The sequence below is a fragment of the Caretta caretta genome, chromosome 2 (assembly GCF_965140235.1).
Source record: "Caretta caretta isolate rCarCar2 chromosome 2, rCarCar1.hap1, whole genome shotgun sequence".
Taxonomy (NCBI): Eukaryota; Metazoa; Chordata; order Testudines; family Cheloniidae; genus Caretta; species Caretta caretta.
In genome coordinates, this window is record NC_134207.1 from 209,872,295 (window position 1) to 209,898,497 (window position 26,203).

The 26,203-nt window shown below is 40.6% G+C and overlaps 1 protein-coding gene across 1 annotated transcript in view; it reads left to right on the plus strand.

Moving 5' to 3' along the window:
* The window catches only part of IGF2BP3 (insulin like growth factor 2 mRNA binding protein 3), a 164,451-nt gene that overhangs the window by 81,555 nt on the left and 56,693 nt on the right, over positions 1 to 26,203 (plus strand). Inside the window, exons 4-8 of the mRNA XM_048838380.2 lie at positions 9,167 to 9,218; positions 9,318 to 9,381; positions 20,380 to 20,664; positions 25,220 to 25,354; positions 25,903 to 26,025. Of these exons, the coding sequence (XP_048694337.1) occupies positions 9,167 to 9,218; positions 9,318 to 9,381; positions 20,380 to 20,664; positions 25,220 to 25,354; positions 25,903 to 26,025 (659 nt within the window). The remainder of the gene's footprint in view (positions 1 to 9,166; positions 9,219 to 9,317; positions 9,382 to 20,379; positions 20,665 to 25,219; positions 25,355 to 25,902; positions 26,026 to 26,203) is intronic.

Genomic DNA, 26,203 nt, shown 5'->3' on the forward strand with positions numbered 1-26,203 from the left:
ACACCCACAGAATTTGCCACCTCCCCCACACTTTGCACATTCTCTCACTAGGACAGCATAATTTGGGCAGTATGAATAGCAGATTTAGCATTGGATCCTAATGTTACATCTAGTTACATGTTGATATCTACAAGGATGAGGTGGTGGGAGCAGTAAATAGAGTTTGCACTTGGATTCTATTCTTCCTCATGAGATCAGATGGATAGATGTGACTTTAGAGTCATACTAATGCTTTCCACAACAGCCCAGCAACCCAGCTGTCAGGTGATAACTCCTTTACCTGGACATACTTATCAAAAGTTAGAGACTAACAAATTTATTAGACCGTAAAATTATTTATTAGATTAAATAATTTATTAAATTTGTTAGTCTCTAAGGTGCCACAGGTACTCCTGTTCTTTTTGTGGATACAGACTAACATGGTTGCTACTCTGAAACTTATCAAAACTTGGAGAAAGAGGTTCTGGGAAAATTTTCACCTTTAAAATAAATAAACACATTTGTGGTTTTTTTTTTTAAAGTAGGGTCCTGTCTGTGCTGCAATATTTTATGGTGAGTTCTTCTTAATCCCAGATGGTAATCTATTTGTGCACTGAATCATAGACATTGATAGCTGAAGGGGCGGGGAATTGACTATAAAGTAACACATATCCTGAGGCATTTAGTTGGACAGATCGTACATTGGATAAACACGTATTTGCCTGGGTTTGTTTTAAATTAGCTTTCTTTTACTGTAGATAAAGGGTAAATGGAGCTGCCAGTTTGGCCATCTGTACATCTCTTGTTCATTTGCTTTTAAATATCAATTTTAGACCTTTTAATCTCCATGTTATCTGTGAAAATTTCAGTTTGTATCAGCATAGTGTGGATTGGGTCACTACTTTTAAAAAAAAATATCTAAACTTACCTTTCTGTCTTGGTGAAAACCAAAACAGTTAGAAGCAACACCCCCCGCCCCCCCGCCAGATTGTGGTATCCAACCAAGGATATTCTTAAGCAGCTTCCATGCTGATTAATGGGTTTTAATTTCCTAGTTTTATTCTCCACACTACGTCTAAGGTGTTAATGCTTTTCTTAAAAAAAAACAAAAAAAAAACAAAAAAAAAAACAAAAACCCCCAACAATCCAGCAACCAACAATCCAGCAAATTAACTTAAGTGCCTGTACACAAATGCAAGAAGCCTGGGAAACAAGTAGGGAGAACTGGAAGTCCTGGCACAGTCAAGGAATTATGATGTGATTGGAATAACAGAGATTTAGTGGGATAACTCGCATGACTGGAGTATTGTCTTGGATGGATATAAACTGTTCAGGAAGGACAGGCAGGGCAGAAGAGGTGGGGGAGTTGCATTGTATGTAAGAGAGCAGTATGACTGCTCAGAGCTCAAGTATGAAACTGCAGAAAAACCTGAGAGTCTCTGGATTAAGTTTAGAAGTGTGAGCAACAAGGGTGATGATGTGATGGGAGTCTGCTCTCTAGACCACCAGACCAGGGAAATGAGGTGGACAAGGCTTTCTTCTGGCAACTAACAGAGGTTACTAGCTCGCAGGCTCTGGTTCTCATGGGGGACTTCAATCACCCCGATATCTGCTGGGAGAGCAATACAGCAATGCACAGACAATCCAGGAAGTTTTTGGAAAGTGTAGGGGACAACTTCCTGGTGCAAGTGCTGGAAGAACCAACTAGGGGCAGAGCTCTTCTTGACCTGCTGCTCACAAACAGGGAAGAATTAGTAGGGGAAGCAAAAGTGGATGGGAACCTGGGAGGCAGTGACCATGAGATGGTCAAGTTCAGGTTCCTGACACAAGGAAGAAAGGAGAGCAGCAGAATACGGACCCTGGACTTAAGAAAAGCAGACTTTGATTCCCTCAGGGAACTGATGGGCAGGATCCCTTGGGAGAATAACATGAAGGGGAAAGGAGTCCAGGAGAGCTGGCTATTGCAGGAACAAACCATCCCGATGTGTAGAAAGACTAGCTGGCAGGCAACCATCTTGGCTTAACAGTGAAATCCTTGCTGATCCTAAACATGAAAAAGAAGCTTATAAGAAGTGGAAGATTGGACAAATGACCAGGGAGGAGTATAAAAATATTGCTCGGGCATGCAGGAGCGAAATCAAGAAGGCCAAATCACACTTGGAGTTGCAGCTAGAAAGGGATGTTAAGAGTACAAGAAGGGTTTCTTTAGGTATGTTAGCAACAACAAGAAGAAGGTCAAGGAAAGTGTGGGCCCTTTACTGAATGAGGGAGGCAACTTAGTGACGAGGATGTGGAGAAAGCTAATGTACTCAATGATTTTTTTGCCTCTGTCTTCACGAACAAGGTTAGCTCCCAGACTACTGCAGTGGGCAGCACAGCATGGGGAGGAGGTGACCAGCCCTCTGTGGAGAAAAACGTGGTTCAGGACTATTTAGGAAAGCTGGATGAGCACAAGTCCATGGGGCCGGATGCACTGTATCTGAGAGTACTAAAGGAGTTCACTGATGTGATTGCAGAGCCATTGGCCATTATCTCATGGCCATCGGGGAAGGTCCCAGATGACTGGAAAAAGGCTAATGTAGTGCCCTTCTTTAAAAAAGGGAAGGAGGAGGATCCGGGGAACTACAGGCCAGTCAGCCTCATCTGAGTCCCTAGAAAAATCATGGAACAGGTCCTCAAGGAATCAATTCTGAAGCACTTAGAGGAGAGGAAAGTGATCAGGAAGAGTCAGCATGGATTCACCAAGGGCAAGTCATTCCTGATTAACCTAATTGCCTTCTATGACGAGATAACTGGCTCTGTGGATGAGGGGAAAGCAGTGGATGTGTTATTCCTTGACTTTAGCAAAGCTTTTGATACAGTCTCCCACAGTATTCTTGCCAGCAAGTTTAAAGAAGTATGGGCTTGATGAATGGACTATAAGATGGATAGAAAGCTGGCTAGATCATCGGGCTCAATGGGTAGTTATCAATGGCTCCATGTCTAGTTGGCAGTCGATATCAAGCGGAGTGCCCAAAGGTTCGGTTCTGGGGCCGGTTTTGTTCAATATCTTCATTAACGATCTGGAGGATGGCATGGATTGCACCCTCAGCAAGTTTGCAGATGACACTAAACTGGGAGGAGTGGTAGATACGCTGGAAGGTAGGGATAGGATACAGAGGGACCTAGACTAATTAGAGGATTGGGTCAAAAGAACTCTAATGAGGTTCAACAAGGACAAGTGTAGATTCTTGCACTTAGGATGGAATCCCATGCACTAGTACAGACTAGGGACCGAGTGGCTAGGCAGCAGTTCTGCAGAAAAGGACCTAGGGGTTACGGTGGACGAGAAGCTGGATATGAGTCAGCAGTGTGCCCTTGTTGCCCAGAAGGCTAACGGCATTTTGGGCTGTATAAGTAGAAGCATTGCGAGCAAGTGGAGGGACGTGATCGTTCCCCTCTATTAAGCATTGGTGAGGCCTCATCTGGAGTAGTGTCCAGTTTTGGGCCCCACACTACAAGAAGGATAGGAAAAATTGGAAAGAGTCCAGAAGAGGGCAACAAAAATGATTAGGGGGCTGGAGCACAAGATTTATGAGGAGAGGCTGAGGGAACAGGGATTATTTAGTCTGCAGATGCGAAGAATGAGGGGGGATTTGATAGCTGCTTTCAGCTACCTGAAAAGGGGTTCCAAAGAGGATGGATCTAGACTTTTCTCATTGGTACCAGATGACAGAACAAGGAGTAATGGTCTCAAGTTGCAGTGGAGGCAGTTTAGGTTGGATATTAGGAAAAACTTTTTCACAAGGAGGGTGGTGAAGCATTGGAATGGTTTACTTAGGGAGATGGTGGAATCTCCATCCTTAGAGGTTTTTAAGGTCAGGCTTGACAACACCCTGGCTGGGATGATTTAATTGGGGATGGGTTCTGCTTTGAGCAGGGGGTTGGACTAGATGACCTCCTGAGGTCCCTTTCAACCGTGATATTCTATGATTCTCTGATTCTAACCTAAAACCCTGCAAAGGTTGTATTATAGGACTACCTCTCGTTATAATCTCCCTTTGAAGATACTGACTTTTTATATTCTGGCTATCGTTTGTTGCTAAGGCTTTGTCTGCACTTAAGTTTTGCCCATATAGCTATGCTGGAAAAGTCGTCCTAGCATAGTCTGTTATAGTGCCAAAAGCACTTATTTACCACTAAAAAGAAAAGGAGGACTTGTGGTACCTTAGAGTCTAACCAATTGGTTAGACTGTATGACCAATGGGTTAGTCTCTAAGGTGCCACAAGTCCTGCTTTTCTTTTTGCGAATACAGACTAACACGGCTGTTACTCTGAAACCTTATTTACCACTATAACTTTGGCCACACTAGGCCTTTTGCAAAAGAGCTGTGTTTTAGAAGTTAAAAAAACAAACATTCACAGCCCTGACTGACATTACTGTGCCAGCAGAACAGAAGTGTAGACCTAGCCTTAGGGGCTGAAGTGTGTTTACCTTGAGCCAGTCTCTCCCTCACCTGTTTGTCTTCCCTTCCTCCCCAATCACCACCTCTTTCTCGCCTCACCAGCTTTCATTGTCAACTCCTTTTTCAAAGACACATTACAAACAACTTCATTTTCCCCCTGATTGTTTTAAAAATCTCCTGGAATGTTTACAAAGTGTTTGGGAAGTTCCCTGGCTGAATTCTAACTCAGACTAGATGATCACAATGATCCCTTTTGACCCTTGGAATCCCTCTATCTATTAAGAGCCTGCAACCAAAAAAATAAAAAATCCCCACATGGTCATACTGTATGACCCTCATCTTCCTTTCATCTGTGCTGACCTCATTGTTTGCCATTTTGGTTGTGTTGTAAGCACGTTTGTTAACAAATTCATGAAAGACATTTGGACAAACTAATCTAGTTGCTCTGCGTGAGAAGAAAAGAATTCAGAAGTTAATGTTAGAATTCAGCTCATTGGTGGAAGAAATATGGTGTGGCTCTTTAATCCTCTTTTGCTTGTGGTCTTGACATCTTGAGGCTGATTTGCTTTGCCGTACCACAATACAAGGCCGAGAGCTAGAGCAATAAGAATTGCGTGAAATACCATGTTGCTCTGAAAGTGCCCAGTCCTATGTTCAGCTGAACAATTTAGTTAGTTAGAAGTAGAATCCTTTGAATGAAGAAATAGGCAAAACCTGCATGGGAAATGAAATATTTGTAAACTGTAAATTTGAGTTACACTGCTACTCAAGAGTGACGTTTTCTTGTCGAGCAGCCTATAAAACAGTTATGATTGGGGCTCAGTTGGTGTATGGTAACAGTATTTATAATGAAGCTGGAGTTGGCTTTAGAGTCTGATGAATGAAAGCGCACAGTATAAGGCTTCAGCTTTTTGTGAGAGAGACATCTGTGCTATAACAAGAGAGGGAGACCCAGTTTAGACACATGCTGGAACTAGGGCTTTAGGAAAAGGAATGACTTTTTCTTTTAGCTTAGATTAAATATTTATACAAATGAACTTTTCTTTTCAGCCGCTCATCAGAATTGCGGCTGCACCACCAACTTGGCTTTGAATTTTGTTCTGATTGCCCAACAAGGCTGTACATGGAGAGAGTGTTGCAGAAGAGCAGCTTAAACAAAACATGTTTGTTTTACATCAGAACTAGAAGCTTTGGGTTTTAGGGATGAAAATTAAGGGGGGGAGGGAGAAGGTAAGGCAAAACAGAGTGGGAAGTAAATCTGGAAGAGGAAGGATGGGAAAAGAAACTAGAGTTGATATAAAAACATATGGAGGGAAAACAAAACAAAGATGAGCGAAAAGTACAAGAGTGGAGTATTATTTTGGAGAGAATTGTAGTAAAGGGGCTACTTCTCTCTTTCAGCAGATACACACACCAACAGCTGCTATTATTTTTTTCTAATACAGTTAAATACAATTTTATTAGGTGTTAATCTTTCAGTGTTAAGCAGCAAGACATTAAGGATGATTGAGACTGAGATGGCCAAGAAAATAAAGGTTTATAATGAAGACAATGCTATCATGATGGCATGTTTCTTTGACCCAAAAAGATTACTACTGTTTTCCTGAAAGGATGTTAGATCTGCTTCCAGTCCTTTGAGGGAACTTCTTAAATCTGTTTGGTAAAGCAATTATTTTGAGAAAAAGGGAACTCAAGTTACTTGAGTGTGTTCAAACCACAACTGACTTTGTCCCTGTTTGTGGCAGCACAGAAGGGAAACAGGGGTGAGTGGTGGTAAAGAGGAACCTGGGTGAAGAGGGTGGGATGCTAAATGTGCAGGATGGGTATCTTTATTAATCAGAAAAGTGTTGTGTGTTTCAGATGTGACTTCTTAGAATGAATAAGAAGCTCCTGTTGCGTGGGGTTTTTTTTGGTTTTGTTTTGTTTTCTTTTTTAGTGTTGTGTAGGCAACATTCTGAAAAAAATGAAAGAGGAGTTTTTGGTTTTCCCCCTGAAGAAAGCAGTATCTTTAAAGATAGTAGTGTCAGTTATGTGCTGTTAGAATGAAATAAATTAACTATAACTCTGAAACATCATTTCCCCATCTCCTTCAGAGCTTTCCTTCCCCTCAAAAGCTGGTGGCATTTTCTGAATTGTGGTGTATATTTAAAAATCTTTGGGACAGGACACAAATTTAATACACACACCTATAACCAGTTTACAAAATATTGGAGAAATTTTATTCTGCAAAGCTGTACAGAACACTGGGAATTTCAGTCCTGTTCTTAAAAAGAAAAGGAGTACTTGTAGCACCTTAGAGACTAACCAATTTGAGTCCTGTTCTTATAACAAATGGTTAAAATAAAAACAAAAATTCAAATGTAAGATGTTGCTGTTTTGGACCTGGGTGAACTTGACTTGGCTGATCATTACAGAGTTTAATTGTAACTTTAAATGTAAACTTGTGAAAAAACAGAATAGTACTATAAAATAATCTAACTATCAAGTCAGTAAAAAGAAAAGGAGTACTTGTGGCACCTTAGAGACTAACAAATTTATCTGAGCATAAGCTTTCGTGAGCTACAGCTCACTTCATTGGATGCATTGAATGCACCGACTGCATCTGATGAAGTGAGCTGTAGCTCACGAAAGCTTATGCTCAAATAAATTTGTTAGTCTCTAAGGTGCCACAAGTCCTCCTTTTCTTTTTGCGAATACAGACTAACACGGCTGCTACTCTGAAATCTATCAAGTCAGTGACACTGCAGTGGTGTTGATGTAATATAGAAATGAAATTGCCTTATCAGACAGTGGACTTTCTAGTCTACTATCCTATCACAAGAAAAACACTTAGAGGGTTTTTGAAGCAAGGGCCTGCTTTGCTTTTGCATTTTGTACAGTGCCCTAGTACAGTGGGACACTGAAGCTAATGGGTGCTCTGGATATTCCACTTATTTCTAATGTGGCAAAGTTATTGCATAAATTATCTAGGGGAGAAGTTCCTCTAATCCCAGGCAGAGCGTGAGTAGCTGGTTTGTGTCCTAAAGCATGTTATGAGAAAATCCCATGACTCTTTCACATTTACTCTAGTTAGTTAGTTTGCATATATATATTTCTTATATAAACGTCAGATCCCTTTTTTAACCCTTCTGAAGTCTTAGCATCAGTGATACCTAGTAGTAGTGTGTTTGTATTTAAAAAAAGTTAGTGTGAATCAGTTTTAAATTTTGGAACTTCAGATGAGTTTCAGAGAATTCTCCAATTTCTACAGGATTGTCCCAAAAGGAGCTTGCTTAAATTGATTACACAGATTAAACAATTTTCTAGTTGTATGAAGGAAGAGTTTAAACTTTTAACTATTGTGTAATAGACCAAGTGCTGTCAGAAAACTCTTTAATGGTTTCTAAATGAAGTAGAAGGGAAAATACTGCGGTTCAAGGTGGTGCTTCATGACTAAATTTGGGGAACTCTGTACTGCCATTTATGTGTCTGGCTAGAAAAGTTACATTTCAAGTGTCTGCATACATTTCCTATGTAATAAATGGCAGAGGAAGGAATGAACTGCAGTTCAATTCAGAATTGTTTTTTACTTTGTACTAAATGTCTAAAGTACATCAATACATATTTTTCTTGGTACACTTTTAATTTCTCATTGAAACATACCATGTTTTGAAGTCTTCTTTATTTTATTTTAAAGATCAGTTATTTTGCATGTTTTCTTAGTTGTGGTTGTTAGAGGTTTATAGGAATTGTGAGCTGTGCTGTTCTGATTCATGTGGATTTTTTCTTCATACCACATGGTTTTCCTCCCCTCATCAGTATTATGCTACATATTTTGCATTAAGTGACTTTGTAGAGAAAATGGTGTATGTGACACCTCATAGGTTGCAGATTTAGTTCGTGTTGCTCAATGTGAATTGTAGACTGCTTAGGCATTGCTTTAGTACCTTAACAGGACTTATGACTTGAGATAAAATGTTAAAATCTGATGAACTATAATAATGTGATTGCTTGCCTATACCAGTTACTGCTGTACAGTTGTTTCTATTATTCAACAAATTCTTAATGGGAAGAAAATTAAATTTTAAAACAATTTAGGTTTAGGAAAAGGTTAAAGAATTTTGATATGGAGAAAAATGGGATGAAAACTGAGACTTTTAACTTTACCAAATATATTTGAAAAGTGGCTCTGACTGGAATATTTTATAATTTCTCACCCTTTTCTAAAATTATGACAATATTTTCCATTATGATTATAGAGAAGGTGATTGCTCGAAATTAAACTTTAGTTATTAGACAAGGAGCTAATTGGAATTGTGGTGGTTCTGCTTAATCTTTCTCCATACCGGTTTCTCCTCCTGCCCTTCTTCCAAAATACAAGGCCGCCATGACTTCTACATGGTTGTCAAGTGATTGCCGTTTCTGGGTCATCCATGGCTTGTCTGCATGGGGAATTTGACCAGAATAGTTATTGTAGAATAGCTTATTATTTTTGTCAATCTCCTCATGTAGATGAGAGCTCAGGAAAAACCAAATATGAGATTTCAGATGCAGATCTTGAAGTTGGGAGGGTTGGAAGAAAGGAACAAACTGCATGCACCCTTCCATGAATATCTTCCATCCACAAGCCCAAAGTGGGAAGTTCTTTTGAATATTATGCATTCTACAATTTACAAGTTCTAGTGTGTAGTGTAAAGACAGGTGGTGCCGTTTTGTCAAGTAATTTTGAAACTCAAATTTGTAACTTCTTTTCCCTTTGATAGGTGCTGGATAGTTTGTTAGCTCAATATGGAACAGTGGAGAACTGTGAGCAAGGTACACACGCTCTAAACTCAAATTGCTTTCAGATTTATAGAGGGTGAAGTGAGTGGGAAGTGAACTTAATTTTTTCTTCTGTTGCATTTTCCCCTCTAGTGAACACTGACACAGAGACTGCAGTAGTAAATGTAACATATGCCAATAAGGACCAGGCTAGACAGTAAGTATATTTTTGTTCACTTTGTTTTTATAGTTTAACTCATAAATCTGAACTCAGCGTATCTTGCTGTAAAGTAGTATGTATATTTTTGCTTCTGTTCAGTTGCACCTCAGGAAAGCTTCTCCTCTTTACCTCAATTTGCTGTCAGTTGTACACCAACTTTCTCTCCTGCTTTTTTTAATATTTGAAATCCTGAAGACATGTGAATTCAGAATTGGGTAAAATTATTTACCACAAATCTCTCTTAGGAACTGATCAAAATCCCACTGACTCCAATAAATACCCTCATTTTCTGGCAGTGGGCTTTGTATCAGGCTTGTAAAAACATTGCTAAAAACCTAGAGGCCTGGTTTTGCCCTTGCATTTTCATTACTTCCTGAGGGTATACGCTCTCTTGATTTTTGCTAATTTTGGTTAAAATCTCCCCTGTTTTGTCAGTTGGAAAGTTGCTGCCGCTTTTAAATAAATGCGTAACTTGAAATGGTCCATTTGCCTTATTCTGATTATATGAATTATTCTGTCTTTTTTAACTTAGCATCCATTGCCTGTTGATTTATTTGCTTGTATCTACAGTTTTTGGCATCTTTTAATCCACAGCTATCATATTTTAATCTTCTTAAATTTTTTTTTATAATTTCACTTACTGGAGAGGAGAAGATTGCCTTTGTATTAACATTTTGTATTACATTAGTCATATTAATGAATGTATAATTTTGCCTTTCCAAGATGGATGAGGGAGTGTCTTTCTTGAGACATCTCAGATATTCCGTTCTCGGATCTGGGGCATAGGCATGCTCTTTCACTCTCTGCTCTTAACCACAACAGTACAAAAAACATACAGAAATGTTAGGCTCTTTTTACTTTGAAATTCCTGCCACCTTGTGGCTAACTGTAAGCAGCAGTTGAGATGCACTCTTACTTCTTACAGTACATCGTGATATATTTGCACCAACCCATAATTCAGTAATTCCATTTTGCTCCCCAGAATTTAAGTGTTTCTGCTAATTAATGCAGTCTAAACTAATTTCACTTGTGGAACATGTGACATAAGCAGTTTTCCTTTAAGAGGAAGTGCATCAAGGATGCAGAGATTGAGTTGCTCCTCAAATTTGCTGTTTTAATTTTCTTTTCTTTTCAAAACTTCCATGTTTTAGGAGTCCATCTTGCCTTGAAATTCTGTCTTAATGATTTTGTAGTAAAATTTGTGAATGTTTAGCAGCAAAAGAATAAAAGATATTGGACCCACATTTAAACTTTGTCACGTGTCAGAGCATGGCTTTGAGAATATTAGAACAAAGTGTCTCTGAAAAGACCCCATGGAATTGTATAATCCATGTTTTGGATCTAGAAACTGTGACATGACTTCTTGAATGTTTCATGTCTGTTGCTAACCTTAGAGGTAGGTGCAGCAACTGTCTTGCTGCTATTGTACTGCTATATATATTCCTTTTTAAAATACTTATTAAAATAAAAATTAAAATTTTTAAGGTTAATCACAAATAGACACAATGATAAGACAGCCAGTCACTGGTCCATTGGGAACAAACTTTGTTATGCACGGGGAGAGGAAAACAAATAATTGAATATTGGATGCAACTTTTGAATAATGAAGGGTTGTGTGGAATTTGTAGTACACTCTAGCATAGCTGTCAGTACTTGTATTGGGTAGAAACCTAATGAACAGATGGATGTAGAGAATATGTGTTGTGGATGTTAAAATGTGGACTCGCAGGTTACAAAGGGCAAGTTATGGTTCCTGATAGAAAGTGTGGTTAGGCCTTTAACTATGATTGGGTAGTTGGATATGAAGTCTCATCTTTTAGAGACCACAAAGCGGAGAGGTAGCCAGGTGCGTGTGTATATATTTAAAAAGAAAAGCTCTGTGAGGCCTCTGTCATGAAAATTAACTGTTGAAAGGGTACACATGGCTTTTCTCTTTTATTGACTGATGTTGAGTTTCAGTTGTCTGGATTTCGAGGCACAGCTGAAGTTTGCTACTTGAAACAGGTTCAAGTGGTAAGTAATGGCTATAAAATTAATGAGCTCTGATTTCACTAAGATAGCGGTGGTCAGTCTGAACATGAATGAGAACTGGGCTTTATGAATCTGCTTATGGACAATTGGGACTCAACAACTGATATTGGTTTCATATTTAGGATATGTTTAGGATTAATAAAGCTCTAAGATTGCAAACTGCTTTGAGCAGAGACCATGTCTTCATGTGTATTTATAGAGTGCTTCTAACTGTGGGGCCTTGATCCTGATTGGGGCATCTGGGGGCTACTGCAATGCAACTAAATATAAAGCTAGCATTTAGTAGGGTTAGTTTACAAGCTATGGCTGATAGTAACATATAAAGCTGGCCACATCTCAGCTGCAGCACCATTTGCTTAAGCAGTAGTTGAATTTTATAGTGTATTGCCTTGTTGAAGTGTGCATTAGCAGAAATATATGACAGCATGTGTGTTGGTAATGCTGTAATACAAGACTGAGATGATATTAAACCTGTTTGCAGTTGTTTGGAATCTTGAAAAGCATTATTGTTTTGAAATGAAATGTCTTTGTTTTAGTTCAGAAATGAACTTCCGACGCTGCATTTTGTGTCATCAAAACATGGGGGAAATTGCCAAGTTAGTTTTCTTCAGGTTGTGATCAAACAGCTCAGACGTGTATGCCTTGGTGTTCTTTGTATTTAATGTTGGCCTGCAGTCAGTGCTGAAAAAGGGCTGGTGCCTTTTTTTTCTGCCAGAAGAAAATTCTCTTTCAAGAAAGACAATGTTTTGAACTTTGAAAATAGTAGACTGAATAAATGCAGGACATCAAATTCTGGATACAAGAGTGGATAGGGCTGCTGTCAGGGGGCTCATTCCTCCTTTGCTGTGTGCTCCCTGCGATCTGTTTTGGGTGGGCCATTGCTGTTCATTCCTAAAGGTGGTGTCATTTGGAGTCCCACAGCTTTCCATCTAGTCTCCTCTCTTGTTCCATGTTTATTTGGAACAGTTGATGAGGATGCATGAGCTGTCCCTCAGCTCTGTATCCAGCTCAGCCTTTTTGCCAGTGCTGTCAAATGCTTAGCCAGTATCTGGGTGAGACAGGGGGCATGGATGAGTTAGCGGGTGGAGATGATACTTGCATTCTAAGGGAAGCATTCAGAAGACAGGCTGAGCTATTCTATCTGCCCTTCTGATTGAGGATTTGTCTGTTACTGATGTCGAATCCTCACTGGCTGTTACAGTGTAGCAGTAGTGACCAGAAATGAGGGGTGGTCCCTGTCTCTCCCCTCTTCTCCCTCTTCCCCCACACCTCCCAGTCTTCATCTGGCTAGAAAATTCTGACTGTTCCTTTCAGATGCTGCAAGCCTAGCTACTGTGATTGTGGTGTTTGCCATCTCAAGACAGGAGTCCTGTAACATTGTAGCTGGGGCTACACATCTTAAATCAGTCCAGATACTGATACGGAATGCTGCATCCCTCTTCAACAGCATATCTCAGTGGGAGCATATGAGACCAGTGCTCCGTGACTTGCATTGTCGGCTTATTGATTTCAGGGTAGAGTTGAAGGGAATGATTTTGACCTACTACATAAGCTCCTAAGTGGCTTCGGACTTGCCTATTGAGAGATTACCTCTCCTTGTGCCATATTGACAAACTCACAATCAACATAGGACCTGCAGCCCATTTGTGTAACAGAGAAGCTGCCGGCAGGTCATTTACCGCAAGGGGCATTCAACTTCAAAACCCTACTCTTATCATTTCCCTCCTTGTTCTAAAATAACCCACATTTGTTGACCCCCAAGACATGTTACAGAATCCATCTCTTTACCCAGACTTTTGCGAGAGAGGGTCAATTTATGGGTGAATGTTTGGGGGTGAAAGGAGGGGAAGGGGTATGGTTTGGATCTGGTTTTATTGTGGTTGATTATTTTCTTTGGCTTGGGGATGAATACCTGCTGGCTCTATTTTTGAACTGACTATATTTTAATTTTTGGCTACAGTGCCTAGACCTTAAGGATGTATGCCTTTTCAGATCTAGTATAACCTGATAAGTATTAACATCTGAAAGCTGTACTGAAGTATGTTTGTTTTATGAGACATGTGTATGCATTAGAATACACTGTTATGATCCTGGGCAGTATATAGCGCAAAGAAACCTTACCTTTTTAATGCTTGGTATGCATCTGAAACATTTTGTGTTGTTTCATAAATTCTTGATCATTTATAAAATACTGTTGCAATACATGCTGCAAGGGGGCAGAACTAAGGTTGCTATGGGAACCAAACTCTGAAAATCCCGAGTTTTGTGCAGTTACAGTCTGTTATATTTCTATTGTGGTTTTATGTTGTTTTTTAATGTTGAAAACTACTTATGAAAGAAATACAAGTATTTAAATACAGAAGACTCTAATTGTACAAAAGAAATGCTGCCATCAAAGACCTTCATGCAAATGTGTCCACTGGAAAAATTTTCTAGTATTGTAGACACGGGTTGGGCTTGGGAGTGATATACCTTGCCCACCTAGTCTTCAGTGCCAAAAGAACACCAGTGCATAACTGGTTAACCATAAGACATGGAACCTTAAAGGGGAAGGTAGTGTGTTTAGCAGTTAAGACTATTGTTCAGCCTACCACAGCATGAGAGGGACAGAGTGACAGACACACTTGCCTGGAGAGCTGATGAGAAGACCATAACAAGACCTGCTGCTCTTGATTTGAAACCAAGAACTTACATGAAAACATGATATACTTAATATTTCTTTCATTCTAATACAGGAAGCCATTTATTTCTGAGTGAGTTAACTGGTTTTATGTCTAACAGGTTATGATCAGTGGCCATCGCCCTCTTCTATACATCCTGTTTTAGTACCAATCTCTGATAAAATATTTGTACTGTGAGCATCCTGTCCAGCTGATCACACCTTCCCACTCTTGCAGTTGACTGGCATAGAGGTGTTTGTTTATTTTTTTTAACTTAGCAGACTGAATTAAACAAAATTTGGGGTGTAACCTCCTGGTGTTAACAGGTTCAGTGCTCTCTATTTAACTCTTCTCTCTCATCCGCTCCCCTTTATCTCCACCAAGCCACTTTTATTTTTTTCACATCTGGGTAGTAGATAGTTTGTAGGTCAGAGTTTGGCAGGCACAAGTGGTGCCCCCTGATACGAGTTCTTCACCAGCCTTCCATTAAACAAGTACTTCATGTTAACTATGCAGAGTCTCATGAAATTTGAGCTGAGGATGAGTAAGTAGCATTTGTCCTGTATGATCACCTCATTTTTGCTCTATTGAGTTGGTGTATTGAAATGGGTTGCAAAGAACAGGAAACATTTTCACCCATCAGATTTTTTTTATCCTTTGTTCCCTTCCATCTGCAAAACATTATTATTTCCTGTTTGCTTTGGCTGGAAGGAGCTTCTAGTGGGATTGAGATACCACTTATTTCCATCCTGATACCATTGAGATCAACAAAGGTGCTAGAATCCCGTTGTTGTACATGAGTGGGAGCTTCTGAAGTGTAGTTTTCTTCCTCACTTGCTCCACTGAAGCCTGGATTAGTTAACCTTCTGGTCACGCTGCAAGGGCCATCTTTTCTCCCAAGGATTTGGGAAGGAGGTGGTTGAAGAATACAGAGATGTGCTAGCTGTTGTGGTTTGGTGTTTAAATTGTGGGGCAATTCATTGGCTCTGAGAGGAGCAGCTTTATTACAGAAGGTGGGTTTAAAATGAACTTCAGTGGTCTGTTAGGGCTTCCAGAGCATGGGATGGCCACTGACTGTAGTTTTAATTAGTAAAAATAAGTAAATCTAGTCCAGTAGTACACTTCTTCTCACTCTAGCCCCTACTCATCTTTTAAGTTTATTTCATCCCCCCCCACCTCCCTTTCCAATTCTCACTACTTTCTTTGTATTTAAGCTATGTACTGACTTAATGAAATCACTGCAATAAGTTCTGATCTATATATTAATTAGAAAAATCCTGCTTACATTGCACTGAAAACACACAGGGCTGCGCAGTCATTGCTGTGTCATGTACAGTGTGTAGAAGTGATCTATATGCCGCTGAGATGCGGGCAGAAATATTTCCTTACACATATGTAAGAAAGCTATGAGCTGGTTTGGTGTAGGGTTGCTCATAACAGTGCTGGGATTCTGTCATAAAGCTTTTTTCTTGAAGCATTTTGTTTGAGGGTTAGAAGGAGACAGTGTGGGAATTTGGCAAACAAATGTAGGAAGGATTAAGGCATGGGGGAGGGAGAGAGATCAGCAATGGGCCTACCTCCACCTTTTAAAAATTACATATTTTCCACTCAATCCCCTCTTTATCTTTTTATTAAGCACAAAATATATAAAAACTTTAAGGTTGCAAAGTCAAAGCACTCAGAAGTTGGGAAATGTCAGAATTAAAGTTGCCTGTGCAATCTTAATTTGGCCGCTTGTGCATTATGATACAGTCTTTAATTCCATGATCACATGTTGCCCTTTTTTGCAGGACACCTGCCTCATTCAATGCAGAGGATGGATGGTAGTCAATTAATGAGCAGCTAGTCAATGTGTGGCCTGTGCCTTATTTACTGCACACTATTCAAACCCCAGAATTACTAATTTCCTCATTGACTTTTCTATGGCAGTCCTCACTGTATAGCTTCCTGGTGCTTCACAAATATTAATTTATTTTCATAACATCCTGTGAGGTCAGGGGTGTGTGGTATCCCTGTTTTACAGATAGGGATCTGAGGCAGAGAGAGATCAAGGTTAAAAGTATCCACTAATTTTGGGTGCTCAATCTGAGACTCTTAGGGCCAGGTCAGATGGCTTCCTCCATGCTGCTTGCCCCAGCAGGGAGGTGTTGAGGAGCACAGGAGAGAAAGTCTCTCGTCTCTCTACTCTCAGTTCGGGTGCATGGACCTACCTGGCATGGCCTATAGCAGCCCAAAACTGCAAATGCAGGGAAAGTCCTGCTCTGCTCCAGACTGGAACATGCTCAGTGCAAATGGAATCTTTGAGGAATTTAGCTGCTAAAATCCACTTCCCTGTCTACACTTAAAAATCAGATCAACCTAGCTACGTCTCTTAGGACTGTGAAAAACTTAATGCCCTGAGCACTGTAGTTAGGTTGTCCTAATGCCTGGTGTAAATGCACCTCAGCTGCAGAACAATTCTTGTGTTACCTCTCGGAGAGATGAATTAATTACATAGACCGAAAAACCCCTTCTGTCAGTGTAAGAAGCATCAGCGGTTCTCAGACTTCATTGCACCGTGACCCCCTTTGGACAACAAAAATTACTACATGACCTATAGTGGGGGTGGGGGGCTGAACCTGAGCCCGGCTGCCCAGGATGAAACCCTCGGCATCAGATTCAGCCCAGGGTAGCAGGCCTCAGGCTTTGGTTTCAGCAAGTCTAACACTGGCCCTGGTGACCCCATTTAAATGGGGTCATGACCCACTTTGGGGTCCTGACCCACTGTTTGAGAACCACTGAATCTACATTATGGCACTACAGTGGTACAGTTGCAGTGGCTGTAGTGTGCACATGCCCTAAGTATTTACTGCGCATGTGTGAACTGGGGTTTTCTTTGTCTTACAACCCTGCTCTAAAGAATGAAGGCACGAGAGCTTTTCAAAGAAAAGGTTGCCAGAATTTGTAACATGGGCAAAATTATGCATTTTTCTCTAGTCTTGTTCTCAAACTGTTCTGGCTGAAGTCTTAAAATTTTTTTCCAGGCTAGTATCTGCCTCGTGTGTATAAAAATCAACATGAGGCAGACATGAGCATGGAAATCTTCAGCCCAAATGGATAAAGTTTGGCAAAGTTACAAACAACTGAAAACAGGGTCTTATAATGGGAAGTGTCAGAAAACCTTAATAATAGGCAGCACTGCCAGCCCCACCTATGTCATAGCAATAAACCCTCCCCACAAATAAATGTAACTTTTTTCCAAGCAAAGCTAAAATAAGTGAACAGATATTTACAGCATTATGCAGGGCACTCTGGTTTCTCCTAGTTTCAGTACATCTCCCAGTTCATCCACATTGCTGACTTTTTCTGCTGTAAACTGTCAAAGGTGTTGAAGTCCAAAAGAATCCTACTCTCAGAAAGATTTTCTATTCCAGGGCAATCCTGGGCTATTTAATAATAATAATTTTTTAAAATGCTCTTTCATTTCCCTGGAAGTAACACTGTCATGGAAAGAGTATACTGGGGACACTTTCTACCTATGTGCTATCTCTGAAACTCATTTGACAGGCACCTTTGGTGGTTAAGGTTAGTGTATTCCTCCCCTCCTTTAATGGGAAAGGAGCAACGCTGACATACTTGCCTCACCAAGTGGGTTTGTTTTTCAGTGTCCAGGGTCTTTCCTACACTAGGAAAGAACATTGCATTGATAACACATTAACACAAAGCTAAACAGAGCATAGTACTTGGTGTAGACAACGAACATTTCTACACTAGGAGCACTATAGCAGCATTGTGGCGTAAACACTTGTTATAGCGACAGGAGGGGGTTTTCCATTGCTGTAGCAAATACACCCTCTCAAGAGGTGATAGCTAGTTTGAAGAATTCTTCCATCAGTCTAGCACTGTATGTGCTGGGGCTTAGGTCAGCTTAACTATGTCTCTCGGGTGTGAATTTTTCACACCTCTGAGTGACATAGCTAGGTTGATCTATGTTTTATGAATAGACCGGGCTGAGGACTGTTTATTTTAAAAACGTCAGCTGGTTTTGGCTGACCTGAGATGGACTAAACTGTTTTGTATTATGGGTAACTGGGAAACAAAATGGCAGATGAAATTCAATACTGATAAGTGCAAAGTACGGCACATGGGAAAACATAATCCCAACTACACGCATATAATGGTTTCTAAATTAGCTGTTACTGCTCACAAAAGAGACCTTGGGGTCACTGTGGGTAGTTCTCTGAGAACTTCAGCTCACCGTGCAGCAGCACTCAAAAAGGGTAACAGTATGCTGGGAACTATTAGGAAAAGGGTAGAAAATAAGTCTGAAAATATCATAATACCACTATATAAATCCATGGTGCACCCACAGCTTGAATACTGTGTCCAGTTCTGGTTGTGCCATCTCAAAAAGGATATAGTAGAACTGGAAAAGGTTCAGAGGAGCGCAATAAAAATGATCCAGGGTATGGAATAGGCTCCCTATGAGGAGAGACTAAAAAGATTAGGGCTGTTCAGTTTAGAAAAGAGCTGACTAAGGGATGATATGACCGAGATCTATAAAATCATGAATGGTGTGGAAAAAGTGCATAGAGAAGTGTTGTTTATCCTTCCCCACAATACAAAAAAACAGGGGTCACCCAAAGAAATTAATATGCAGCAGATTTAAAACAAAGAAGTACTTTTTCATGCAGTGCACAATTAACCTATGGAACTTGTTGCCATGGGATGTTAAGATGGGTAGAAGTATAACTGGGTTCAAAAAAGAACTAGATATGTTAACGGAGGATAAGTCCATCGGTGACTGTCAGCCAAGATCAGGGATGCAACCCCATGCCCAGGGTGACCCTAAACTTTGACTGCCAGAAGCTGGGAGAGCAAGATGGGGTAAATCCCTCCAACTGCCCTGTTCTGGACACTCCCCCTGACGCTCTGGTAATGGCCACTGTTGTTAGAGACAGGATCCTGGGTTAGATGGACCATTGGTCTGACCCAGTATGGCTGTTCTTATGTTCTTTATGTTAAATGCACATTTTATAACACAGTGTTACTTCCAAGAGTAGATGAGACTTGGTAAAGGGAGCTCCACGCCACGCTCTGCCTCTTGTATGGGGCAGAGGAGGAATGCTGTTGTAATTGCTCTGTTCCTCTTTTTGCCCCAAAACAATGAGAATGAGGAGGAAAGTGGGAATTAGTGGAGCTTAGTGGGAGAGGCTTGGTGTTAATTAGTGGGTCCCTCCAAGGGGGAAAGTTCCCTTTTAAAAAAAATATATATATATCCAGCTAGCTATTAGTATTTAAAACACCATTTAGCAACTAGTGCAAATGCATTTCAACACCTTTCTATTGTGTCAGATGGCTGCTTTGTAACCTATGCTCCTGACCAAGTGAATTTCTTCCACTAATTTTCTAACAAGGTTACAACATAATTGGTTGATATGATTGTAAAGGTGTTAAACTCTCTAAAATAGGTGCTTAGTGGTATTTCAAACCTTGTTAGCTAGCTGTGTTTTAAAAAAGCACTTTTTGTCTTAAGGTTAGTCTACACTGCAGGGGCTTTGCCAGTGTAGCTCTATTAGTACTGCTAATACTGGCAAAGCCTCAAGCATAGACTTGGCTTGTACTGGCAGAAAGAGCTAATTTGCCAGTGTAGTTAAACCACCTGCCTGATATAAGATGTACCAGCAAAAGGAGACAAGGCTAATGCCATTCTGGGAGGTGGTGTCAAAGTGTCGGCTGTGTGTACACTAGGGGGCTGTACTGACACAGCCGTGTGGGCTTAGGCTCCAGAGTGTGGACACACCCTCAGACTTGGCAAGAGCATATTTGTAACTTCATGCATAGTGCTGTCTCTGTATAATTGTATATCATGGATCTTGGGTTGTATAAGGCTTAATCTACATTTAAAAATGCAGTCAACGTAAGTGTGGCACCCAGGAGTGTGAAAAACCCACACCTCTGAACACCGGAGCTGTGCTAGCCTGAGTCCTATGTAGACACAGCTAGGCTGATGGAAGAATGCTTCTGTTGACCTAAGTACTGTTGCTCCAGGAGGTGGAGTTCCTACAGTGATGGAAAAACTCCTAGTGCCGTGTATTCTGTCTCAACGCTCTGGGGTTTACAGCGGCTCAGCTACGGTGCCATAACTGTGCTGCCGTAGTGTCTGTAGTATAGACAAGGCCTAAGAGACTAACTTTAATGTAGGTGTCAGTCTCTAGTTTCATTCATGCAGTTTACAGTGAGCAGAAGCCCATAACTGAATGCTTTTTCATTTCATACGGTCCCATGTATAATTCTCATATTTTTCCCCTTTGCAACTGTACAGAGCAATAGAAAAACTAAACGGATTCCAGCTTGAAAACTATTCCTTGAAAGTTGCATATATCCCAGATGAAATGGCAGCACAACCTCCCACACAACAGCATCCACAAGGGAGACGTGGATTTGGACAGAGGGGTCCTCCGAGGCAAGGGTCACCTGGTGCGGCCACAAGGCAGAAACCGCAGTCAGATGTTCCACTGAGGATGCTGGTTCCCACGCAGTTTGTAGGAGCCATTATCGGGAAAGAAGGAGCAACTATCAGAAATATCACAAAGCAGACACAGTCCAAGTAGGTTATTCTACAGAATTGTGTTGTGGGCTTTAATTTTTCTTTTGGCTGTCTTTGTCTTTCTCCCTATACACCCAGCAAAAGCATGTGTTCTTTCCTTTCCCTCTCCCCCAAATGGAGTGGTGAATATATTTGTGGACTAGCCAAAAGTTCGGTCTATCTGGCACATTTTTCATCCTAAAAACTTACCCTGTTAATTCCCTCTTGTCTGATGTGTAAACTTAAATGTTCCCCTGGGATTGATTGCCACTTTCCATGTCTTCCAAGATATTTTTGAGAAAAGCTTGGTTTTACAAATAGAACACAGTACAACTTACTGTTTGGACAAGCATATGAAACTAGTTTGTCAAGTATGTATCATGTCTTGTCTCCTCTTTCTGGAACGCTTGGGCCAGATCTACATTTTAACGACACTTACACAGGAACCATCTTAGTATAAATGCAGTTATACCAGCAATAAAGTCCTTTTGTCAGTGTAGCATGTTTCATTTGGGGAACTGGCATAAGCAGCAGCTGTACTAGAAGGGTATTTTTGGTATAACTATACCATTATAACTATACTAGCAAAACCTTTTGAAGTGTAGACTAGCTAAATGACATCTCTGTTACATTTCTACTGCCTTGGAGGTGTCATTTTGGAGATTTGGTGTTTGTATTTTATGTTGAGACAGCCCCTGCAAGGGTGTTGCCTTGCCAAACTAAGATGGCAATTAGGGTTACTCTAAAAACATGCAATGCTTCATAATTGGCTTATGTGGTAAAAGGGCAAACTAAAAGAATTGTGTGTAACAAACAAATCAGCAAGTTGTGTTTAGGGGCCACATTTTGTCCTTCGTGTGTTTTTCTTCAGTACTTTCACTTTGACAGATTTAATTTAATTCAAAGCTGTGAGAAACCAGCAGTACTAATAGAATGGTCTCCAATTACAGAAAGAAAAGGAGTACTTGTGGCACCTTAGAGACTAACACATTTATTTGAACATAAGCTTTCGTGAGCTACAGCTCACTTCATCGGATGGATTACGGAATGCATCCGATGAAGTGAGCTGTAGCTCACGAAAGCTTATGTTCAAATAAATGTGTTAGTCTCTAAGGTGCCACAAGTCCTCCTTTTCTTTTTGCGGATACAGACTAACACAGCTGCTACTCTGAAACCTCCAATTACAGAGATGTTTTGCTTCTCAGGGTTCTAATTGTAAAGTTCTGTGTCTAGAACGCACCTTTGTTAAACAGTAGCTATCCAGTGACTGGAAGGGCTATAAGACAGTGATTCTGGAACTATGGTCCATGGACCATTGGTAGGTTGCAGAGCACACACTGGTGGTCTGGGGAACCAAGTCTTCAAGTAGTAATGCATCCCGCTAGCTATAGCCCTATCCAGGGTGCTCTCAAGACTGTTCTGTTTAACTAAACACAGGGTGTGTGTGTGTGTGTGTGTGTGTGAAAGAGAGAGAATTTGGGGCTTTCATGTCCGTCTGCCCTGCCCCTCTCCCCTGGGGTTTCTTGGGCTACGTCTACACTACCACTTATGTCGGTATAACTTATGTTGCTCGGGTGTGAAGAAGCCACCCCCCAAGTGACATAAGTTACACTGAACTAAGCATTGGTGTAGACAGCGCTATGTTGGCGGGAGAGTTTCTCCTGCTAATATAGCTACTGCTGCTTGTTGGGGATGAATTAATTAAGTCGATGGGAGAACTCTCTCCCATCGGCTTATGAGCGGCTACACTAGAGAGCTTACAGTGGTGCAACTGCATCGGGGACAATATGTTGGTATTTTAACCTTGAGTGATGGATTTTCTTGGGGTTGGGAAGGGAGATCGGCTGCAGATATGTATCATGTCAATGACTTAATGGGGGAAGTGTAGTTTCTAAAATGAGATGGGTGTTCTTTCATGTCAGACCTCTGAATTTATTATTTAACCAGACTTTAACGGATAAATGCTTACATAGCCTAAAAATCTTGTTACTGTTTTTAATTAAGTGGATTTAAAATACTGAAGGTGGACTAAAAAGATTGTTTAATGGAGAGTGCTCTACACAACAAGAAACTAATTGTTGGGGGAGCCCTACAACTTCCAATTCTCAGACCAGCAAAGGCTTGGGAAGCATTGCCTAGGACATGTTAAAGATTAAGGCTATGATTTTGGTGCAGAGGTCATGGTGTTCATGGTAATCATGCATTATAATAAAGCAGTAACAGCTCCTGTAGGTCTGGTTTTCCACTCTGGGCATTGTGACCGGGCCCATGTGGTCGCAGTGCCATTCAAGTTTGGCACTTGCATCCCTCCATAGATGGAGATGGAAGGGTGGATGTGACAAGCCTTCGTGGTGCTCTGACCTAGTGCATAGAATTGTGACTCTCAGGGCTGGGCCTACCTCCCTGCTTTTTGGAACAGAAGCCACTGCTACAGGGTGAGTGTGGGGTGGGCTTTCTTTCTAAGTGGGTTCACACACTCATGCATATTCTCATGCAGTGACCTTTTTTGTGACTTGGGTTTTTCCCCTGAACCTCTGGTGTGTTTAAAAAAAAAAAAAAAAAGACGCATGACACATAAAAATTTGCATGATACAATCGCCAACTTACTCATGATCTCTGAAAAGGGCAGATGAGAGCAGAAGTACTGTCGCTGGCTGTAAGCAGATACGACTTCAGAGGATGCTGTCTGCCCTTTTTGTCACTTTGGGAAGGCATACACAAGAGAAATGTCGGCTTCCTCTTCTTCTCCTGACAGTTGGTTTCGTGGACTTTTCACAAAATGCTGCACTATGAGCCAAAATGAAATGTCCATATCCAGAAAGGGTTGACAACTTGGAGGGAGTTTAGAGAAAAGCAATACAAATGATTTAGGGGTTTGGAGGTATTGACTCATGGTTAAACTTCAGAAAACTGGAGCTTTGCATCAAGGTATTTGAAAGGTGCAAACACTCAGGACCCTATTGTCTCTCTGCAGGCCATCAGTAATTCTTAATTTTATTGAGTTACCTTTTGTGGTGCAGATGTTTAGGATGGTACAAAGATATAACTAGAAGAAATGGGATGACACTAAGAATAGAAACATTTAGAGTTGAAAACCAGGAAAATATTCCTGATGTGAACGTTAGTAGGATGTAAAATAGTCTTTTTACAGAAGTGCTGGAAACTAACAGGTGTTCCCTTTCTAATTTTGTGATAGGAAAGCTAGGTGGAATGCAACACATGCTTACTAATTGAGAAAGTAATTTTCTATTTTATATAAAAATCTCGCCAAAATGTGTTGCATAGAATCTGGTGAGGAAGGGAAAATCCACCTTCTAACGTGTGGAGCATCATCCAGCAAAACCAGAATGTGTATCTTTTAAAAAGGAAAATATTTAACGGAGTTTTGAGTTTTATGTGGTGTTAATACAGTAGTTCTCAAACTTTTTGTACTGGTGACCCCTTTCACATGCAAGCCTCTGAGTGCGACACCCCTCCCCCCCCCTTATAGATTAAAAACACTTTTTAATATTGTCAAGGTTCCTTCCCCACTCTGAACCCTAGGGTACAGATGTGGGGACCTGCATGAAAGACACCCTAATCTTATTCTTATCAGCTTAGGTTAAACGCTGCCACCACCAAAGTATTACACAAAGAACAGGGGAAGTGCCCACTTGGAAATGTCTCCCCCCAAAAATATCCCCCCAAGCACTACACCCCCTTTCCTGGGGAAGGCTTGATAAAAACCGATTTGCATAGGTGAACACAGACCCAAATGCTTGGATCTTAAGAACAATGAAAAAGCAATCAGGTTCTTCAAAGAGAATTTTAATTAAAGAAAAAGTAAAAGAATCACCTCTGTAAAATCAGGATGCTAAATACCTTACAGGGTAATCAGATTCAAAACACAGAGAATCCCTCTAGGCAAAACCTTAAGTTACAAAAAGACACAAAAACAGGAATATACATTCCATTCAGCACAACTTATTTTATCAGCCATTTAAACAAAACAGAATCTAACGCATATCTAACTAGATTGCTTACTAACTCTTTACAGAAGTTCTGACCTGCATTCCTACTCTGGTCCCGGCAAAAGCATCACACAGACAGAGAGACCCTTTGTTTCTCTCTCCTCTGTCCCCCCTCCCGTCCCGTCCCCCCCAACTTTGAAAGTATCTTGTCTCCTCATTGGTCATTTTGGTCAGGTGCCAGTGAGGTTATCTTAGCTTCTTAACCCTTTACAGGTGAAAGGGTTTTTCCTCTGGCCAGGAGGGATTTACAGGTCTTTACCCTTCCCTTTATATTTATGACAAATATATTTAACACCATTTTAAATGCTGGATGCAAAGCAGGGTTTGGTGTGGAGGCTGACAGCTTGCAACCCCCCATGTAATAACCTTGTGGCCCTCTGAGGGGTCCCGACCCCCAGTTTGAGAACCCCTGTGTTAATAACTATATTTGTATGTTTCACCAAATGAAACCTTGGTTTTGGTTTTAAAAAAATCCATATTAACTCAAAATAAAGTGGATCTATAATCTCAGTTCTCAATCCAAACTAGAATAAATGCTTACAGCTAATGTTTTTTCTTTCCTCAAGAATTGATATTCATCGTAAAGAAAATGCAGGTGCTGCTGAGAAACCAATTACTATCCACTCTACTCCTGAAGGCTGCTCGACAGCTTGTAAAATTATTATGGAGATCATGCAAAAGGAAGCTCAAGATACCAAATTGTAAGTAAAGGGTTTAAAGAAAGCAAAATTCCAAATCCTTTTCCAGTCCCATTAAAGAAGTACTCTTAGCTTTATCTGTCAACAGGTGAAGGTGAATCTTCTCCTGGATGTCTGGTAGCAGCATTTAACTTTTGGCTTAGAGAACTTTAATTTTATTTTCAGTGCCACCCTTTTTGTTTAGGGCTTATGTCAGTGTAGTTAAGACGGTGCAGTGTCTGTGTAGACACTGTGTTACTTACATTAGCTGTTGGCCCTGGCTCTCAGCTCCTCACACTGCCCCCCTTCAGTCAGTGGAAGTGCTCCTGGTGAGGATGCACACCACTGACAGAAGGAGGGTAGTGTGGACATGAGCCACTGCAGTAATTACATGGAGCTGTAGTGTAGACATGCCCTCATTTTTAATCTGTTAGTAAATATTTATGGGTATAAGTTATTGCAGCAAACAGTTAAGATTTTTCATTCAAGTGATATTACATTTAAAACCTTGCCTTTTTCAATTGCTTTTTAATAGTTGGCCATTTGTCTGAATTCTGTAACTTCTATTACAGTACAGAAGAAATTCCCTTGAAGATATTAGCACATAACAATTTTGTTGGCCGTCTTATTGGAAAAGAAGGAAGAAACCTAAAGAAAATTGAACAGGACACAGATACTAAAATCACAATATCTCCGTAAGTGTTCCATTGCCTAAACCTTGAAGTGCTGTGCCTCAGAAATAGTTCCTTGGGTTTTGTAAACCTTACTAAGTTTTGTCCATTATGTAAAGGCTGGGGTACCAACCATTCAGACCCCCATCCACGCTGGGACTTGAATGGTTATTTTAGCTGAATTTAAACACTTCTCAACTTG